This window comes from Marmota monax, unplaced genomic scaffold, assembly GCF_021218885.2.
Source record: "Marmota monax isolate L192 unplaced genomic scaffold, Marmota_monax_Labrador192_F-V1.1 WCK01_AAM20220418_F8-fsc00130, whole genome shotgun sequence".
In the NCBI taxonomy this organism is placed as follows: domain Eukaryota; kingdom Metazoa; phylum Chordata; class Mammalia; order Rodentia; family Sciuridae; genus Marmota; species Marmota monax.
This window is the reverse complement of record NW_026693244.1, coordinates 3,185,596-3,206,290: the sequence shown is the minus strand read 5'-3', so window position 1 is coordinate 3,206,290 and position 20,695 is coordinate 3,185,596. Positions and strand designations below refer to the sequence as shown.

The 20,695-nt window shown below is 38.2% G+C and overlaps 1 protein-coding gene and 1 long non-coding RNA gene across 18 annotated transcripts in view; one reads left to right on the top strand and one right to left on the bottom strand.

Annotated features, from left to right (window-relative positions):
• Positions 1-20,695, bottom strand: part of Mast4 (microtubule associated serine/threonine kinase family member 4) — a 565,691-nt gene that overhangs the window by 28,487 nt on the left and 516,509 nt on the right. For all 17 annotated transcript variants that reach the window (XM_058583078.1, XM_058583079.1, XM_046456189.2 and 14 more), the window contains 7 exons: positions 20,101-20,168; positions 17,570-17,655; positions 10,867-11,075; positions 9,376-9,514; positions 7,950-8,082; positions 6,951-7,116; positions 4,941-5,042 (listed from right to left, as the gene is read on the bottom strand). In XM_058583078.1, coding sequence (XP_058439061.1) covers positions 4,941-5,042; positions 6,951-7,116; positions 7,950-8,082; positions 9,376-9,514; positions 10,867-11,075; positions 17,570-17,655; positions 20,101-20,168 — 903 coding nt within the window. The remainder of the gene's footprint in view (positions 1-4,940; positions 5,043-6,950; positions 7,117-7,949; positions 8,083-9,375; positions 9,515-10,866; positions 11,076-17,569; positions 17,656-20,100; positions 20,169-20,695) is intronic.
• The window catches only part of LOC124100623 (uncharacterized), a 102,117-nt gene that overhangs the window by 55,202 nt on the left and 26,220 nt on the right, over positions 1-20,695 (top strand). The window lies entirely within an intron of this gene.

The window sequence follows — 20,695 nt, the reverse complement described above, 5'->3', positions numbered from 1 at the left end:
TATAATGGTTACCATTCAATTTTATTGGATTGCTCATTAACATATGTAGGCATTAGATTCTGTGGCTTAGATTCTTAAGTAAGGAACTTACAAACCTGTTTGATGGATTTATAATGCATCCAATAAAAATGAATCACGATTCCTAAGGTTTTTTTTTTTTTTTGGGGGGGGGTAGTATACCAGGGTACCAGGGATTGAACTCAGGGGCACTCAACCACTGAGCCACATTCCCAGTCCTATTTTTTATTTTATTTAGAGACAGGGTCTCACTGAGTTGGCTTAGTGCCTTGCCACTGCTGAGGCTGGCTTTGAACTCGCGATCCTCCTGCCTCAGACTCCCAAGCTGCTGGGATTACAGGCGAGCACCACTGCAACCAGCGATTCCTAAGTTTTAAGCTCCTTTTTGCCAAGTCAGCATGATAGCACAATGTGAGATATTTTTAATTCAGTTCATGATTTTCAATAGTGATTTTGAAATGCAGGCTCATATAATATACTAACACTATGACCATATCAAGAGAAGAGGGTACAAATTATAAAATCATAGCGCAGGAATCCAAACTGCCTCCAGCACACAAAGTTGATGAGAGATTTCTCAAAAGAGCAATACTAGGGTCTACTCAGACTCTCTGCCTCTAGTTGGAATATAAAAGCTTCTTCCTTGTGGAGTCACACAGGCATCTCATCCTGTCCTCTGAGGGATACAAAAGAAACAGAATAGGAAATGGAAGTGGTATGGAAATTGGGCTGTGAGTCCCTTAAGAGAAGGGGTGCTGTGGCTCTGTCCTTCTAGCACAAGGCACAGTTTTGACTCTCGCTTGAAACCTGGGAAGGAGAAACCGGTGCTCCGGAAACAACTTCAGAGAGAGAAAAGTAAACCAATCGAAATCATCCCAAAGAGGGGAAAAGACCTTCTTCTTTAGAAAGCACTGGATTGGAATCTTCATCTGAGTTTCTATCCAGGTGTTTTCCATATTTCTAGCTACATCCTGAAATCTGAGGTTAATGACAGCAGCAAGCAATAGCATCAGTAGTTAATGTCTTGTGGGTCGACTTTGTGCCAAGTATTGCAATGCATTCTGTAGGTATCTTGTTTCCCTTAATTAAATCATTGGAAATAACCACACAAAGGAGGAATTATCAACTCCATTTTTAGATGGGAAAACTAAGGAAAAGCAACAAAGCACATTGGGCTGAGATCCCTTCCGAGGGTAAGGAGGAGGGGCTAAACCCAGCTCTGTCTGCAACACCCAGGGCAAGTCTCAGTGTCTCAGTCCCACCCACATAAGAGAAGGCTTGCATACGTTGCCTCCACACCACCACCTCTCCTGCCTCAATCTGAAATGGATTCACAAATTCCAGTACCTGGGAGCGCAGCCAATTCATTCGACTGTTCTACAGTACCTCCTCACATCCCACTCCAGTCCCTTGTAACATTCTGGCTGTTATCTCACCCCAATCCATAGCTCCGAACAGCTGCCAGTGACATTTTCTTCTAGGGCTCTTTTACTTGGAGAAGCAGAATACAAAGTCATGAGGGCTTTTTCCCTATCCAACTCCCCTACTGTGTTGACAACAAGGGGTGAACAGAGTCAAGCCCTGATGACATGCATCTCTGCACTCTCAGCCCTGCCAGGCTTCTACTGTACCATAATGACTAGCATTTCAGCTGCTGTTGGTGGGAATGTATCATTGGCACACCTCTGACATTCTGGGATGCTCTACTTCACCCAGAGAAACAGTGTATCCAAGGTCAACGGCTACATGGCACTTCCAGAACATACCAGTGCCTACCACACTCTTGGACCCAAGCTGATGGAAACCTCCACTTCCTCTTTGGACTATGACAAATTGATCTTCCCCAGGGAATCAGTCCACTGAGGATCCAGTTCACATTTCTCATCCTTTGGCCTTTGAGCCTCCCTGAGAAGGAGTGGGTCCTGTTTCTCATACATTTATGGAGAGATGAGGAAGAAAAGAATTAAAGAAATAAACTGGGGGAAAATGATCTGCTAAACTGTTCGAAAAAGTATAGGTGATGGCTTTATGAGATATATGCAAATAACTCAAGCAATGGTAGCTCTCAATGTAAGAATTCACCATGAAGGGAAGAGAAGGGAAGTTATTTCTTGATTTCCTATATACATGAGTTCAATGTACTAGATATCCTCATGAACATTTTTCTATTTACAACTCACAATAATCCTATGAGGTGTAGAGTGTGCCCATTTTCATAGACTAGGAAACTAAGACTCAGAGCAATAAAGAAACTGCTTGAGATCTCATAGCTGGCACATGGGAACCACCGGCACTCAGTCATGTCTGAGAAACTCTGAGATCCAGTGAGCCAGGCTGCCACTCAATTCTCTGTGAGTTCAAGAGCATAGTTCAAGGAGGGCGAGGTCCCAGACTGCAAGTTATGCTTTGGCACCAACATTCTCCCTCGAGTTTTCTCTTTTCATGGAATTTTCTTAAACATCCATTATGTTCTTCACACCCTTTTTCTCAGCCTCTCTAGTCTCTCGGGCAAATGTGCATTCACACATTTTCACGGTGCATTATTTTGCCCGTTAAATATGCATTAAATACAAAATGCTGTCATTGGAAGCTGCGTGGCAGGCCTGTAGGATCCTCAGCCTCATTCTCCAGGCCCTACTGGGACCTGTCATGTTGGACCTGCCTGATTGGCAATCACTTCTTGACAATGCAAAGAGCTTGGACAGGGTCTTTTCAGCGTCTCTTTTATGCTTTTGCTAGGGGATTTCTCCCTCAAGCTGTCAAAGATTAAAAAGACTGAAAGCAGCAACCAGAAAATGTGCAGAGAAATAGCTTGCAGCATATGATGTACATACGTGGGTATGCTGACCACCATCACAGCCCTGTCTTATTAAGTCAAGTCCAATCAAGAATCCAGGTATTCTTGGAGGAGGGAAAAGGGCAGAATATCAAATACAAAACTCTTTAAACTGATACTTGAACATTGGAGGAATAGGGACTCTTGAGTGTGCTTTAGAAAGGATGTGCCCACTGAAATATATTTGCAGTCAGATCTTAGGAGGATATTTCTCTAAGTCAGCTGAGCTGGACATCTGAATAGATATTTGTATTATCACAAAGAAATCTTAAAATGTCATTGCTTCTCATATTTGGTTTGAGTAAAACTCACTCCTCAAAACTGTGCCCCATACATAGTCTTGACACCAATTCTTTGATGGATACTGATGTCTCTTGAACCATAAAGCACATCTGACTGCAGGCCACAGAAGGTAGAAAATAATGACTTTGCTAGTTACTTTGGACAAATGGAAAAACAAATAGGGCGGGAGGAAATATAAAGTTGGAGTTCAGCGGACTCAAAGGTAGGGATGACACCACCTTGTATGTTTCATATGTGCAAAAGGAAAGCATGAATTCAATGACAAGCAAAAAATTCAAAGTGGCACCAGTAGTATTAGACCCAGTTCTAAGAGCCTTACCTGGATGACCACTTTTACCCTCATTTATCCTGTGAGGTGTTATTACTAAAACCTCCTTTTCACAGATGAGAAAACAATGAACAGAAAGGCAAGTAACTTGCCCATGGTCACAGAGGTGAGATTTAAACTCAGGTAATCTGACTCCAGAGCTTGTGCCCTTAACCTTGATTTACATTGTTTCCCAAGTTAAAGTCCATTCATCTACTGAAAAGAGCAGAGGCACCTGGAGCTCCAGTTAAAAGGCTCAACTCAAAAACTTCCTATGAAGCCCTGATTTTAAACCTTCTTCAATTCTCTAATGTAGTTTTTGCGAATTTTCTGTGTAAAGGGCAAAGCAGTAAACATTTTAGTCTTTGTGGGCCACAGAGTCTGCTCATGATCACTCGATTCTGCCATTTTAGAATGAAAGCAGCTACAGAGAACATGTTGAATGAATGGCTTTGTTGTGCTTCAATAAAACTTTACTTACAAAAATAGGCAGTGGACCAAATTTGGTCAGTTTGCTAACCTCTACTCTATGTATTATCATAAACTTTAGCTACCCAGCATTACAATCACAAGTCAATGGGAATCTGAGGGTGAATGTGGAGAATAGTATAAATATTTGGAACTATTGCAAATGATCTTTGTCTTAAAAAAATGGGGGAGAGATTTACTTTTTGTCTTTTCTGATATTTCTATTAAAATGTGGTAGATATGAAACATTTTCTAGTAAATAATCCATATCAAGCCAACCACTTATTCTGATGAAAATTATGGATACTGGCTAGCACATGTGCATTTAGATTTAATATTTTAGTCTCATAAGGCAAATGCACATGCTTAGGCAAACTGGGATCTCTAAAAGTCTGTCTATTCAGAATACATGCAAGAAAAGGAAGCAGAAAACTGACAGCAGAACAGTTAAAAAAAAACAATCAGCAAGAAACAAACCTATCTACTTCATCTTGAATAGCTGTGGCTTTTAATCTCCTTGAATCATGGCGCTGATCACCATGATATGACAGCATGGTTCAACCCCAGGCCCTCTTTCCAATAATTAGTTTGAGTACTGATAACCCCTTTCAAAGCCTGTGGATAGCAACCTGCTGGGTCAAATCTTTATGTGAATATATATTTTTTAAAAAAGTTCCACATATCTAATTCTCTATTTCAAATTACTTAAGATGTATGCTTTTTAGGACAGAAGAGTTGCATATGCCCTTGAGATTTACTTATTGAAACAAATAAGAATTTCTGTTTTGCAAAACATGAAAACAAAACAAGAAAAAAATGACCCTAATGATGTCTACACTGGTCTTAATCAGAAAACAAAATGCCAAACAATGTTGCTATAATGTAGTCATGTAACACATCAACTAACAGATGTTGCCTATACAAAAGCAAAACACAAAGGCCTCAGATTGATTCACAAATGCATTATTTCTTGCATATTGACAAAAATCAAAACACATGAGCTCTAACCTGTACCCAGCCTTTCCAGAGGATTCTGCCTGAGAAGCAGAGTGATTAGATCCTGGGCATCTGGTGGTGGGGCCTCATCCTTCTCAGGCCAATTGATTTCATCTGGAAAAAAGAAAAGTAGTTAATAACTATTTCTCAAAGGGTGGTCCAGGTCCCAACAGCATGGACTCACATACATATTTGCTGGAAATGCTCATCTCAGGCCCTGCTCCAGAGCTACTGAAAGGAGAATTGCATTTTAAAATCTTTGGTTAACTCCTCTACAGAGTCAACTGCGAGCAGCATTATTTTACAAGAAACAAATAGCACAGCTTTCCACACGATACGATGAAACTATTTCAATAAGCAGTATCTTTGGCAGAATTGGCTCCCACAAGTTGTGCCCTCTGGTTATTAAGAGGACTCAAATATGAAAAATTGTGGTATATATGTGTATTAAGAATTGTAATGCAAAAAAAAAGAGGTCTCAATATTAAAAAAACCTCCAAAATGCCTGTGCTTCACGTGCCCACCTACTGGGGATCACCCAAAAGTATGATTTTCTCTCTTACTATCCTCAACTAAAAATTTGGCCACAACCACAGAGCTCTTTGATTCCAAGATGCAAAATGTTATCTTGCAAAAAATATTTATAGAGACAAAGGAAAGGTCAAAATACTAAGACTGAAGAACAAGAGTAATACCCAAAGTAATCTTAATAATGGAAGTGTTTAAAATCTGTCATAAATATTAGAATATGTTCTCACTCTAGAGGAGTTTGCCTGAAGATAGGTGTGCGTGCCTGTGCGTATGTTAATGCAATAAAAACATGAGTTATTTCTGTGTGTGCCTGCCTCTAGCTTCCTCTGCTGTGGTTTAAATCTGATTTGGAAAATAAAACATGAATATGCATCTGAGCCGTAAGGCATCAAGAACAAAGCCAGCATTTGCTGCTTGTGTTAATTAAACAGTTGATTCCCCTTGCCACTCAGGCCTTGGTATGTCAGAAAACAGTCTAGTTATAAATCCATAAATAGCTCAGACATTGTATAAAGGAGTTGTACACTGCAGGCAACTCACAAATCTACTTTGTTAAAGTTTACAAATATGCCTGGCTTGCAAAGTCAATGTTAGAAAATATTGTTGTGATTAAGGGGCTCCTCATCTGCAAAGTAAATTTTTCCCATATTTCCATTGCTGGCCTATGTAAACACAGTCCAAAAAAGACTGGAGGTGGCTGATAGAGATGTCAGTGATGCCTGACAAACTTCCAGGAAGAGAGGTCTTTTTGATCTATGCTTTGGGAAAATGTATAATATCAGCAGGTAGGGTAGTGATAGATCCTATTTAATTATAATTTAGCTTTGCCACAAGCTGCATAACAATAGTGAGGGTCAGCTTGCAGGCTAAGATCTAAAGGTTATTGAATTTTAAATGAAAGATGAACAGCTGTTGCAGAAATAACATTACACCATAACAACTACCAATGAAATCATTAACAATCTGTGGATTCAATTTGCTTCCTTCCCATTCTCATTATTTATTATTTGGTAGATATTTGTTTTGGGGTTTATTACATTTTTGTTAATTTCTTCATTGTGCCATTAGCCATTTTTTTCCCATTTATGTAAATGGTATCCGCATTAACCTTTCCTTCCCTGGTGCAAGTTTTCTATTATGGAAAGGAGGACCAGATGATATTTAAACCATTTGTAAATCCCACACCAATTTCTTAGGTTAAAAGAAAAAAAAAAAAAGAAAAAAGGCACACAATAAAAGTTGGGTACATCACTAGCACATTTTCAAATTCCATGTTAACAAAACTTTCTCAGATCAGTTTTCAACACATACTACTCTATCAAGATTACAAAAGTCAGTTATGTGCTATGATGAACAAGTTCTTTTAATTTGTTGGCTCAACTGTTTGATAAAGGTTAATATTTTAGTAGTAAAAACTGTGGCACTTTACACATTTACATTGAATAGCTGCTTCCCAATAGTGACTTAAAGATAACTCCTGATGATATTTACCACTGATGACTTGTCCAAATAGCTCTTCTGGAGTATCCCCAAAGAATGGCACACATCCAACCAGAAATTCATAGAGGATTATCCCCATGGCCCACCAGTCCACTGGCTTCCCATAGCCCTGCCTCAGAATCACTTCTGGGGCGATGTATTCAGGTGTGCCACAGACCTGAAAGATTATTGCAATATTAGGATAACTGGAATATTAGACACGAATTAAAATGAACAAGATGACTATGAATTGTTTTGTCTAGCGTGTACCAGCTTAGCTACATGGAAACATATGGACTAAGACCTGAAAAATAGCAATCATGACACTAAGGCAAATTATCACTTTAATCCAAAGAAGAATAGTTTAAAATTCTACTTGAATTCAGTTTCAAATTGAGAATCTGACCCTGTTTGGTCATTTTACCTATTTTGCCAAATTAAAAACATTTCCAATCCTTAAATCAAAATAGCAATGCATTTTTAATCTGTCATAACCAGGGACAGTTTTAATACTTGTAACTCTGAACTGATTCATACCATGGTATTTCATAAAGGCATGATGGTTGAGATGTGTTTACCTTAAGTAACTTTACAATGAACAGATTGTGGGCACTTGGTAATGAGGCATGCTTAAAGGGAAATGGGCCATGGCTTGGATTTTAGAACCCGTGATTGTACAATGCATCATGAGTTTCAAGAGTACTCTACTGAGACTCCTGATTCCTTACAAAAACAGTTTTCCATTTGTCTCTCTCATACTCTCACTTGTGTGCAATTAGATCATTCGTCTTGCTAATAGACCATAATGCTGGGGGAGGAATTGTGGAAGGAGCGGACAGTTCAAAGAGGCCCAGGGAGACAAATGGGAGCAATTTGCACTTTATTAAACGTAAGGCTTATACAGACATCTAAACCACCAGCACTAATGTGAAGACAGTATACACAAGCAGATTTCATTGGCAATACCGTACTTTATATTTCTCCACTGCATGGAATAGCATGCGAGCTTACCTGTTTATCCAGGAACTCTCGAGCATCCTTCTCAATATGACCCTCATAAAGATTGGTAGTCATGCTCATTAGTCCCACCTTAGATAAACCAAAATCTGTCAGCTTTATGTGCCCCATGGAGGTGACCAACAAGCTATGAAGCAAAAGGACACAGAGAACAACAATCACTTTGAAGCTGTTTCCATGTTTTTAGTTTCCCTTATTCCCTCGTCAATTTGTAAGACTCTCGCATATGTATCAGTATCAACATTATTATCCAACCTGGCCTGGAAAGAGACGTAGTCACATAAAGCTGTCAAATACTTGCCCCTAGTGGCAGAGAACAATTCACAGGGTGGGGCCCAAGACAAGGCAAACCTGATAATCTACTTGGAGGACAGTTTTTACGACACTGTGAAACTTAGACAAATTCAACTATGGAAGTTTGACTCCTTTCCAGTTTCAGAATAAGAGAGTAGAAAGGGTTATCAGTAATTTTATATCATACATCAGGAATTAAGATAAGCAACTCATCTGTGATTCAAGTGAAACAGATTAAAAACACTTGGATGGAAAAATGTATTGTTTCAGATTTCCACTTCCAGCTCTTATTTAAATTTGTACTCATTAACCACAAAACCTATATTTCTTATTTTACATGCAAGGAATTTGAAATTGAATATATTTAAAATTTTTAATTTTAATTCAAAAGAAAATATTTAAATAGTATATATAGTAGTAAATAAACAAAACACTAAAGGAATAAAAGAATTTAAAAAACTACTGGAAGGAAATATAGCAAAATTCTAATTGTTTTATTTGGTAATACTAAGCTAAAATTTTTTCTTCTTTTTTCCTCTGTGTTTTCCAAATTTTCTGGAATGAGGATGAGTCCATTTTATCATAATTTTTTTCAAAACAATACCTTTTTAACATGTAATTTTTTTAATCATTTCAATCAGTGGAGAAAACATGAAATATTTAATAAATAGCATCAAGATGAATAGGTAGTTATTTGGGGAAAATACTCTATTTCAAATCAGATACCAAAATGAATTTCACATAAATTAAAAATTAATAAACAAAGTTTAAGTAAAATGGAATATCAAGTAAATTATTTTAAAATGGGATGGATTACCTAAGTATGGTATCAAATGCAGAAACTATCATGATAGTTTCTTTCAAAAGTTTACATCACAAAGAAAAAAACTTTAAAGAAATTCACTCTGGGTTTAATCTTTTCCTCCTATCTCTCATAAGTTATTATTATAATGCTGGCATTATAGCTTTTAAAAATTACATAAAATCGCCATATATGCTGTTAAAATAACTCAGTTTGAACATTATGGAGGAATTTAAAAATGTACAAGTAGCATTAAAACATTTTGTATACATTAGAAAACAATTGGTATTTGTAAAAGGACATGTGTTTCATCGGTGTACATACTTATCTGGTTTCAAATCCCTGTGTACAATCCCATAATTATGTAGATATTCCAAGGCCAAGACAGTCTCAGCAAAGTACATCCTGGCCATATCAACAGGGAGAGGACCCATGTTTTTCATTAAGGTAGCACAGTCTCCCCCTATTAAACAAAGGGAAAAGATCTAGTAGGTACAGTGTCAACTAGGATTAACAAAGACCAACCGTTTCTTTAGCTTTCAGAATTTCAAAGCAGAATCACATTTGTAAGACATCCCATTCATAGTGGAGACTGTGTAAAGTAATCATGTTCTTAATTAAGAAGTGGAAAAAATAAAGATTTAAGATGTAGGATTTAACAGAGCAGGCTTGGCTCTGAAGTAAAACTGTATTTTGAAGAACTGCTAGCATGACGTCAGGATTATGGTAACAATTTAAAATGTCAGTGTAAAACATGGATTTTGGAAATGGGCTACATGAGTCTTAATTCTAACTCTGCTCTTAAGGCTGAGCTCTTAAGCAAACCAGTCATGGTAGTCTTGATTCCCTCATCTACAACATCAGGATAGTAATAGGGTGGAATTTTTATGAGGATTGCAACAATCTAATAATCTGGAATACTGCCCAACAATATTAGTTATTGTTGTTGTTAAAATAACCACAACAGTGGTTAAGAAAGCAAAGCACTGGTGCTGGAGAGGGTGATGGGTGGAAGTCAGGCAAGCCTGGCTTTTGTCCTCAAGCACTCAGTATCCAGTAGTCTCCCTTTCTTGGACTTTGTTTCATTCACCTGCAAAATGAAAAGGTTTAGCTAAAGGACATTCACTGTTTCCTTGAGTTTTATAGTTTTGCTAATCTGTTCAAACAAGGGCTTAAACTCGATGCTCTGAAAATTGTTGTGGCCTTTACTGATCTATTCATTTTATTCACTTTATGTCAACAAGTCATGGCCACTCAAGATCTCAGAAATTTAATGGGGGAAAAGATGGAAATAAGGATATTTAGAGTATTTAAAAGGCAGACCACAAACCACTTTTAGAAGGAAGAAAAAAAGCTGAAACTCAGGAAGACTGGCTGGATTTTCCTGGCTGTCTCTCTTTTCTCCTAACTCATTTTTAATTTCACAACATATCCTGAAGAAGATATACTTTTAATTCATTTAAGAAGAACAATAGTAATGAACACTTTTGTGATGTGTGATAAAAATACATGGGAAAAATCCCATGGCCTATATTCACACTTTAATGACCAACTGAGGGGAGGTAGTTAAGATTGAAAGCTATTTAAAAAGAAAAACAACCTTTTTCCAAATAGCACTAATTTTCCCATTGTTATAGTAGAGGAGGCACTTTACAAGCAATTATCAGAAGATAATGACTGGGAATACAGCCATCTCATTGCCTGGCTTCAGTTCCTACATGGCTATAACTGTTATGCAGCACAAACACAGCTTCCACAACACAAATGAAGGAGGGACTTCTGGGTACAGGTGCCGTTTCTCTGAGACAGATTTACCTTCCACGTATTCCATGACCATGCACAAGTGGCGCCTTGTTTCAAAGGAGCAATACATGCTTACAACAAAGGGGTTTTCTGCAAAGGTTAGGATGTCACGTTCCACAAAGGCCTGCTGGATCTGGTTTCGAAGGATGAGGTTCTGTTTATTAATCTTCTTCATGGCAAACCTCTGCCGGGACTCCTTATGTCGAACAAAGTAGACTGCCCTAAAAAGGACCACAAGTGTAGGAGTTCACAGGAAGAAAGAAGGTAAGGACATCTTAGGGATCCACTAAGCCTGTAATCATTGACTTAAGTTCATTCAGCTCTATACATATACTATACTGGAAACTGGGAACATCCCCAAATTCCAGGACCCATCCCTTGGCTAGATTTATTTTTTTTTCTAAATTTTTTTTTCAATAAAGGTCATATATACAGCATTAAATTCACTGTCATTACTGAAAAAAGGAGCTGGGCAGTCCCCAGAGGGAGCCAATTTCCAAAAGCTAGCTGATGTTTTCAGTTTTTCCACAAACAAAACAAAATCCAATATCTAAGTTAGAACTGGGAAGAATTAACAAAATTACATATAGATCACAAACTAGATACTTTCTAGCATTAGACATATGTTAGGCACTTTTGCTTGACTAAAACAATAATTTTCTAAATAATACCCTTGGGATCTGCAAAAAGGACCATAGCTTCTGAGAGTATCTGGTTTCCAATTGAGAGTAATTTACTTCCCACAAAATTTCCAGATAAATAAGTGGGTAAGAGGTTATATGAGGCCGTTCTGTGACAAAAGGTAGCATATTTTCTTACTATGGACATCAGCATATGCTACCCGTAAGTCTGTTTCAACAGAAAATGCATGTTTTTAACAGAACCATGGACAGCCAGGTAACTTCATTCCTGCTCCCTCTAATCCCTGGCCAGGGTGTTAAGAAACTTGACTGTACAATGACCAGACCAGTCTGCACTTGAAATCTGCCTGAACTCTAATCCCAATGCTCTCTACAGCAAGACAGTGACCTCTTGGAGATAAGGTAGAGAAGGAAATAATTAGGAGGAGGAGGAGCCTTAGAGCCCCATCAGGATAAGAGTAGCAACAAGGACCATGTCCTGACTGGGCTCCATTCCTCAAGCCTTTCCCCTTGCTTGCCATCATCACTAGAGCACAGCTTTAAATTCTTCAGAAAGGCAGTGATCAAATAGATAATTGACTTACAGTTATCAACTTTTAGAAGGTGTATAATGAGTTACATCCTGCGACCAAATGCAGTTATCAAATAAGAAATAGTTTACAAAAAAAGGCTATTAATCAGTGAAGAATATCTTGTGGCAATCCTTCCAAAACAAGAGGTTATATGATCTGAGATGCTCTGAACACTGTTATTCACTGTGCCTAAACAATGACTGCAAGGAGGACCAGGGCGTCCTGGGCCCTGCTGAACCACTATTATCCAGCTGAATCACTAGTGTAATTCTCAAGTATATTCAAAAGCCCAGTTTAATTAACGTAACATCTTTCTTGTACATGTTCAGCATTAGTTTTTCTTTCAAGTATATATCTCTTTGTCTTTTCATTGTATTCATTTTTTTTCCTCTGCTCCCCAAATCACTTATTTATGTCATCTGTCTCTAAGCATTTGGAAGGGCTTTATTCCTCTTATTCCCCTCTCTCTCCATTTCTTGGGTTTCTAGTTTTTCCTTTACTGTGGAATAAAAATATCTCTTAACTGCCCTCCACAGAATCAACACACTGAATAAACCTGGTGCTGGTTATTCCCATTCTAAACAAAAGTAATGTGGGATCCATCCCCCTGGGCGTCCATTACTTTCCTCAGGGACTAGCAATCCTTCCAGCATGTGCAAACCAAACACCCCTGCTCCCCCAGGCTGGGTCTATACATCCCATCCCATCCTGTTTGCTGGCTGGACTTGATATCAAAACTAACTAACTTAAATATTTAAACCAATGTAATGTGATGTGACAATAAGAAGCTCTGTTTTTATATATATATATATATATATATATATATATATATATAAACTAAAGAAATGTTTTAGAAAGTTTTGACACAAATTACTATATAAAATTCCTATTGATTTATAGGAGGTGAGATTTCCAAAAATTGAAAACATCATAAGCATCTAGACTGCTACATTCAGAATGATTCAAGTTCTTGTACTTAAAAAGAAGTTAAAATTTGGGGCTGGGATTGTGGCTCAGTGGTAGAGCGCTTGCCTAGCATGTGTGAGGCATTGGGTTTGATTCTCAGCACTGCATATAAATAGATAAAATAAAATTCCATTGACAACTAAAAAATATTTTTTAAAAAAGAAGCTATAATTTGGGGCTGGGGTTGTGGCTCAGTGGTACAGCATTTGCCTAGCACATGTGAGGTGCTGGGTTTGATCCTCAGCACCACATAAAAATAAATAAATAAAATAAAGATGTTTTGTCCAATTACATCTAATATATATATATGATTTGAAACTTGGCTGTTTTGAGAAGTCTGGCATCTAAAGACCAGTAAATTCATATGTATTTCGGTTAAATTAAAATGTTTAAGGTACATTTTTAAAAGAACTTTCTACTTTAACCAACTTTTTAATGAACTTAACTAACTAGTAATTCTCTGTGCATCAGATAAAGGGACTTTACTGTATTTTTCTTTTTCCAATTTCCAATTAGATAAAATCAGAAGTCTATAGATAATTTAAGCTGCTTCTAATCTGATGATGGTAGAAGGATTTCAAGACAGATCACAAAGGAGTAGAGAAATTAACTAGCTCATTGCTTAAATATAAGCACTGAGAAACAAATAATAGTCATGAAAAGGGATTTCTGAAATAGGGAATATACTTTTAAAGTAAAATTAAGAATGCAAAATGTTAAAAAGGAAAAGCCAGTACCTTTCTATTGTTTGCCTATAAGTGTTAATTAGAATGCACTTGGTTTTCTACTTCTTCCTTTAATAGACCCCTAGATATATATTCTGATTTTCACATTTAGACTATCACAAGGTAGCCATTCTTATTTTTAATCAAGGATCACCAAGTCTTACATAAATAGTTGTTCTGCAATATTTTCTAAGAACAATAGGAAGGACAGGAAGAATGGAATTGTATAGGACTGCATGAAAAAAATAAGATGCACCAGGCCCAAGTTGACTAGGATCTTGACTAGCTCTCTTTGTGGTACTGTGTAAGTAGTGCTTTAATCTGTAGTTTCAGATTTTCGATTTATAAAATTTGATTTGACTGTCAATCTGTAGTCTCAGGTTTTCAGTTCATAAAATTAGGAGGTTGGCAAGACCTCCAAATTAGAATTTGCTATAACTGGTTTTTTGGGTATGTTTTATGTTCTTGATTTTTTTCCTTCGTACTCCTTTGGGAATGTTTTGTTTACTTGGTAATAATTGTTTTCTTTCACATACACCTTTCCTCCAATAGGTCAAAGTTCTAGACCTACCTGAGCCATTAAAGAGTAAGAGATTGAAAAAGAGAGGAGAGAGCAGGAGAGAGCAAGAAACAGAGAGGGACAGCAGACAGCAAACTACCTAATGCCTGAACATTACACCGAGCAGATATGGCTTCATGTTTCTCTGTTTCCTGTCCCTAGGAGCTGTTTTGTTTGAAAAGGCTTCTTCCACCAACATCCTTGTGAAATAGCAAAATCCAAGGGAGGGAGATGATGTGGAGTGGAAGGGAAACCAGGGACTCCTGTTCTTAGGAGTCAAGCTTCTCTCTATCCAGGCAGGACGGGGGTGTAAAATGGGGTAGAGAGAAATGGACTCTGAAGCTGACAGGACCTAGAGCCAAATGAATGCATCCTATTTGGAGTGTGAATGTCCTAATGTGTATAAAATTATACATGGATCAGAGAGCCCACTATATGAGACTGGGTCTGTGAATCTGCTTGTGGGAATGAGGGGGCAAGTGTTAGAGGAAAGCAGTGAGGAAAGGCAAGGGGGAGTGTGCAGCAGAGGGACATGGGTCAGCTTGCACACGTGTCTCCCTGGTAAACATCCTGGCCCCAAATAATGACGTAACGGGCATCAAGGTTAGAAAGAAAGGCAAAGTGGTGAAGAAATGCAGTGCCTTTTAAATTTAGTGTTTTCTCTTTTGAATCAATTTTATTCTTTCTTTTTCAAAACATTTTGAAGTTATAACTTAAAAATCCAGGACGTACTTGATAGAAGGAGGAGGACCCACTATAACCCAGTTAAGATAGCTAAAAGTTTTAACAAAAGATAATTAAGGGAGAGTCCTGCTTGGAATGCCAGGCTATGTGACCATGTCTCTGAGCCTCTCTTTCCCCACATTCAAGTGGAAATAAGATCACTGCCACCTGAGGCTCTGGTAAGGAGAGCACATAGATTTAAAAACAAAAACAAACAAACAAAAAAACTAATACTGTGCCTGGCACACAAACATGGGCCTCTACAAAGTGCTAAGCTGCACAAAGGGATGCTTTACCTCGAGCCAAGCATAAGAAACATGTTAAATAGAGGAAAAAATGAGATGTTATCAAATTTGAATTATCATACACATGGTCACCAGGTATGCCAGGAAAACCATGATGTGCGTTTAGCATGAAAAGCAGAAGCCCCTTCCTAATGAGATGTTGGTTCCCAGTACCACTGATTTTTGAGAAGCCAGGGAACCAATGGCCTTCTGAGCCACTGATGTGAGTGGTGAAACAATTCACAGAAAACTAAGATAGCCTCTTAAAGCCCAGGTCTCCCAGCTGTGCAGGAATCCATTTGTTCAACCAGTTCACATCAGCCTGCAGTCCGCATCATGACTGGCTGAACTGATAGAAGTAGCGCCATTCAAATTTCAAATTAAAAATAATCAAAACATAGAGGAAACCTGTCAGAAATGTAATGAGAGATTAAATCTGAGAAAAGCAAAAGAGAAAAAAAAATTTTGGCTGATTGGCTGAGGCGCCGACAGGCAGCTTGTAAGCCCATTAATGACTTGGCCTGCGTCCTGGGTGTTTACTGATTCACAGCTTGTTTAACTTCTTGTATATTCCCAGCCATTCCCTAAAGTGTGATATACCTCATCTACTATACAGTGGTTTAATTGCACTACAAATGAGTTTACTCAACCAATTAGAACTCCAAATACTGTTAAGATATATGCCCAAGTTTTACAAAAGCAGAGTTTCTTAGATCATTTTATTCCAGAATTCTACTACCAAGAGAATTTAGCAATTCTCAAGCCCATGTGCCCATTAAGTCAGTGAGCATACTTCTCCCTAAAGAAGGAAGATCTCCTCATCTCATGTCCAAAAGTATAAAGAACTGAAAATCAAATAGTAATAAACAAACAAAACCCACGAATGACTTCCTGCTAGGACAACACTGCTATGTAGAAAAGTTTCACTAGGGTCCTTAAAAAAATATTGCAAAAATATAACACCAGAAAGCTTTTATGAGCCACATCAGGATATATGCCATTTGACAAAATCCTGAAAACAAATTGGTGAAGCATAGAAAGATCTCACAAATATTTAAGTTCTTCACTGAGTTAATGGTGTGGAAAATATTAGAGGTGAAAAAAATAGTAGGGAGAAATATCCCTTGTGGCACAACAAAAATCGCTTTATCTCATCTGCTCTTATGTGTGATAAATGGCAATAAACGTCTCTGGGATTATTTATTGCTCTCCATATACAGATGGAATTGGGATTAATACTTAATTAAACTAGAATTCTCAGGCTGTCTAAAATGGATCAGGTTACTAATGTGCACTAATTGCCCTTCCAAACTATCACTAATTCAGAAGATCGTGTGACCATTTACCACCCCCCCCATGCCCTGGGCAGGAAATTGTGTGTCTATAAAAATGAATCAAGGAACTGGAAGAGAGAAATTCAAAGCTTCCCCCCACAAGGAAATGGTAAATGTTTAAGGAGATGGAAATGCATATGATCATTACATATGCAATGATGTATCACAGCGTACCCTAAAAATGTGTACAATTATTTGTCAATTAAAAATTTATTGTAAAAAAATAAAACCTATTTTATATGTTATCAGAGGGTACAATAATAAAGGAAAAGAAAAGTGACAAGAATTTAATGTCTACTAGGGTACTAAAATGTATTATTCGAAAGCAAATCCTGTAGCACATTTGTGTCAATCTAGAAAATACATCTCTACCTTAAAGAAACAAAAGTGGATCGGGGAAGGAGCAGCACTAATGTGATTAGACTATAGGATAGGGTTCAATTCTTAAGATCCTGGTGTACTACAAAGATGAACAGAAATGTGTTGCTCTAAATTTTCAAAGTCTTATTTAAATACTTTCCTGACACAGCTGACTATTCTTCAGATAGAAATGCAGGCTAATTCTCAAGTTAACAGTGCTATATATAAAACTGTGTATGTGTGTGTGTGTGTGTGTGTGTGTGCACGTATACATACACATACAAGAACTGGGCATTTTGAACCCAAAAGGGGAGACTGAAGGAGTGGAAACAGGAATACATAAAACTTTTATTTTATAAAATTTTTCTCTTCAGCCCTCTAAAGAATCCCTAGGTCACTTGCTATGTTTTCTGTTGGGGTAATCAATGATTCTGGCTACACATCACACTCATGAAGGAAAGAGCCGAAATCTCAAGTATTACATCTACATGTGAGAATAAATATATTAGTAGGGGGTATTAAAATACAATAGCTTCTCTTGAATTACTCACCCATAGGCTCCATTACTAATCAATTTAATTGTTTCAAAATCACTTTCTCGAGGTTTCCTTCGAAGTTTCAGGGAAGCATTAGAGCTCTGTGGAACAAAGAAGGAAGTTAAGAAAATAGTTCAGAATTTGAGAAAATTATTTTAATGGCAAAATAGATAATAACTGAATTAATGCTGTGTTTTTCAGGGGCTGAAGTGCAGTATTCTAGCTAAAGGACCTGGAACATCTCTAAAGATCAGTCTTCCCCAGAGGCACCCACCTTACAGGGGCTCAGTTGCTTTTAATCACACCCACATTTCCAAAAGAGAAAGGCACCAAGCTTTCTGAAAATTCCCCATTTTATTTTATTTATTTTCCCTCTATAAACTCTCCTCATCGTAATCTCATTCTAGTCTTAGGACATTTTGAGATTTAAGTCCAAAATACCAAACCTTCCTTCAGATTTCAGTGTGCCAGAAAAGAGGTCCCTGGGGCTGGTGGAGGACATGGTCTCTCTGACCCTCACTGGGGTGTGACCTTTTCATTGCTGTGGCAATCTTTCTTGTTTGGGAAAACTCTTAGGTGACAAACAGCACACCTAGGTGTAGAATGCCTGACTTTCTTTACCTCCATACCAGAAATCTGAGTTGGGTTAGATCCCAATGTTCTAAAATGACGGCTTTCTAAATGTTTAGCTCAAAGGAAAGGGTTAAACATGGTGCTTTTACAAAAACTCCTCTGTGCTCCATTTACCTAAGCAGGGAAAGGGTGTTACCAGCCTCTCTGCTGCTCTCTGCAGAGTCCAGAATCCACCCCGCCTCCCCGGGTTGGAAAGTACCCACGACTCTGAAGTGTGTCCATTCTTCCCAGTCACTGCTGGTTTGCTGAGGCCATCAGTCATCCCCTCATCTTGGGAGGACTTGGGCGCCCAGCCTCCCACTCTCCTCTCTGCTCCAGTTCTCTCACCATCCTGAGTGGCTTCAGTGTCTAGGCAGGTAATACAACCAACCCCTGCCCTCAGGGTTACTTAACCTCCCCAGTTCAGCCATCTCTTTTCTCTACCTCCCCCTAGTGTCTGGCCACAGGACACCACCTGCCATTGTAGAAAACAATTTGAGACTGGGACCACACCCTGTTCAACCACTCCCACTATGGCTGCTTCTTCACAGTGGTGGGCTCTATACAAGGCCACCTAGTTCCATTAACTCCTCCCCACCTAGAGAATTCCTTTATGTCCATGTTGGCTCCTAAGTCACTTGAACGTCCACCAGAAGCTCTCCCCCCCAGTGCTAGAAGATAGCAGATATCCAATTGAGGGTTTGTTGGTTCTTCTTGGATGCTATCAAGGAACTCTAATCTCAATATATTCAAAATTACATGTTATGATGATAATAAAACAACTATCATTTATTTAGTACTTACTGTGTAATACTTTCCTAACCATTTTAATGGTATATCTCATTTAATCTTTCATAATCTCTTATATCTTTTAAGATGGGAAGCTTTAAAGATGGGGAAACAGAGACACAAAGAACCTTCCAGCCCACCCCAACACACACACCTAGTAAGAGGTAGAACCAGTTTTCAAATCCAGAACCTGGGTTCTCAGACCCCAAGCTACACAGCCTGTTTCTGCTTTCCTGATCATCCCAACCTGCTTCCTCCTGTTTTCCCTGCTGGTGTTTATTATTGAGAAGAATGACACCAGCCACCAGGACTCCTGGCCACTGTAACCATCTCTTTTTTTTTTTTTTGATATTTATTTATTTTAATTGTAGTTTCACATAATACCTTTGTTTTATTTATTTATTTTTATGTGGTGCTGAGGACCGAACCCAAGGCCCTGCGTGTGCTAGGTGAGTGCTCTACCGCTGAGCCACAATCCCAGCCCCTGTACCTGTCTCTTAACAGACTTTCCCATGGTCACTGTGCTGCTCCCTACACCCCACTGCTTTCTTTGTATCAAGCCATGACTCTGATTGGGTCAGCTCCCCATTTATTCCTTCCACTTCCATGTACAAACAACACTCCTCTAAAGCTCAGTCACTTCCCATTGTTCTTAAAAACAAAACAAAATATAAACCTGACAAATGTGAGAAGTAGGGACCTGTGAGTCCAGGCTTCACCCAGGCTCTCTGGTCTCCAAGGTCTCCCTTGCTCTTAGCCCTTAGATGGAACTTGCATCCAGATTGTGTCCACTGCCCCTTATATTAATAATTGCTCACATTTCAGCTCAAGTGCCACGTCCTCAGGAAATCTCTGGAGCATTCTAAATAAAGGCAAATCTCTTTATGGTATATTCTAGTAGACATGCTCTTTTTTGTCTCTGTAGATCTTATTTTATCAGTACTATCTTTTGTGTATGATTTCTTTTTGTAAATTTCTTTTTCTCTTAGAGGGGAAAACACTAAATTATCTGCCTATTATTGGACACAGTGTCTTCCTTGTAGAAGCACAATAAATATTTTTTGAATAAAGTAATTAACACAGTCAAAATCTCTAGATGCTAACAAACAGAAAAACCAACGTATTTTGTCAAGAAAGATACTTACACCCACTGACTCATCTGTTTCTGGTGTTTCTGCTGTCCCACTATCGTAGTTCCCCAACTGAGCCATTTCTAAGTTCAAAAAAAAAGGGGTAAGAAAAATATTGCAATTAAACAAGTAAGCATAATAAGCTAAAACAAAAGAAAACACTTTCTCCATTACAAAAGAAAAAGAAAAAATATATTATAATTGTGGGAAAAGTTTTACATCCAAAACAGCAAGAAGCAACAACTGAGATTTTTGAACGTGTAGGGCTTTTCACATCCTTCCCTGAAACCCATTTCTAATGAACACCTAGACATAGGAACTATAAAGACTGGGCCTCTGCTGTAGCTGGCAGTATTCACTGGCTGATGCAATTAAGTCAGCTTGCAAAGGGTTTGGGGGTTAAAACTCTATAATCAGAGAACCAAGAGAGGTAAGTCTACACTGACTCTGAGAGGCATCTAAGGTACACTGACCGGCTAACAAGTCAGAAATGACTCAAGTTGTAGTGGGCATCCCTTCCTCCATTTCTTCACATTTACTGAGAGATATCTCACCAAATACACTAAGAATTTACAATTTTAAAATAAGAGTAAAGGTAGTGAGTGGTTAA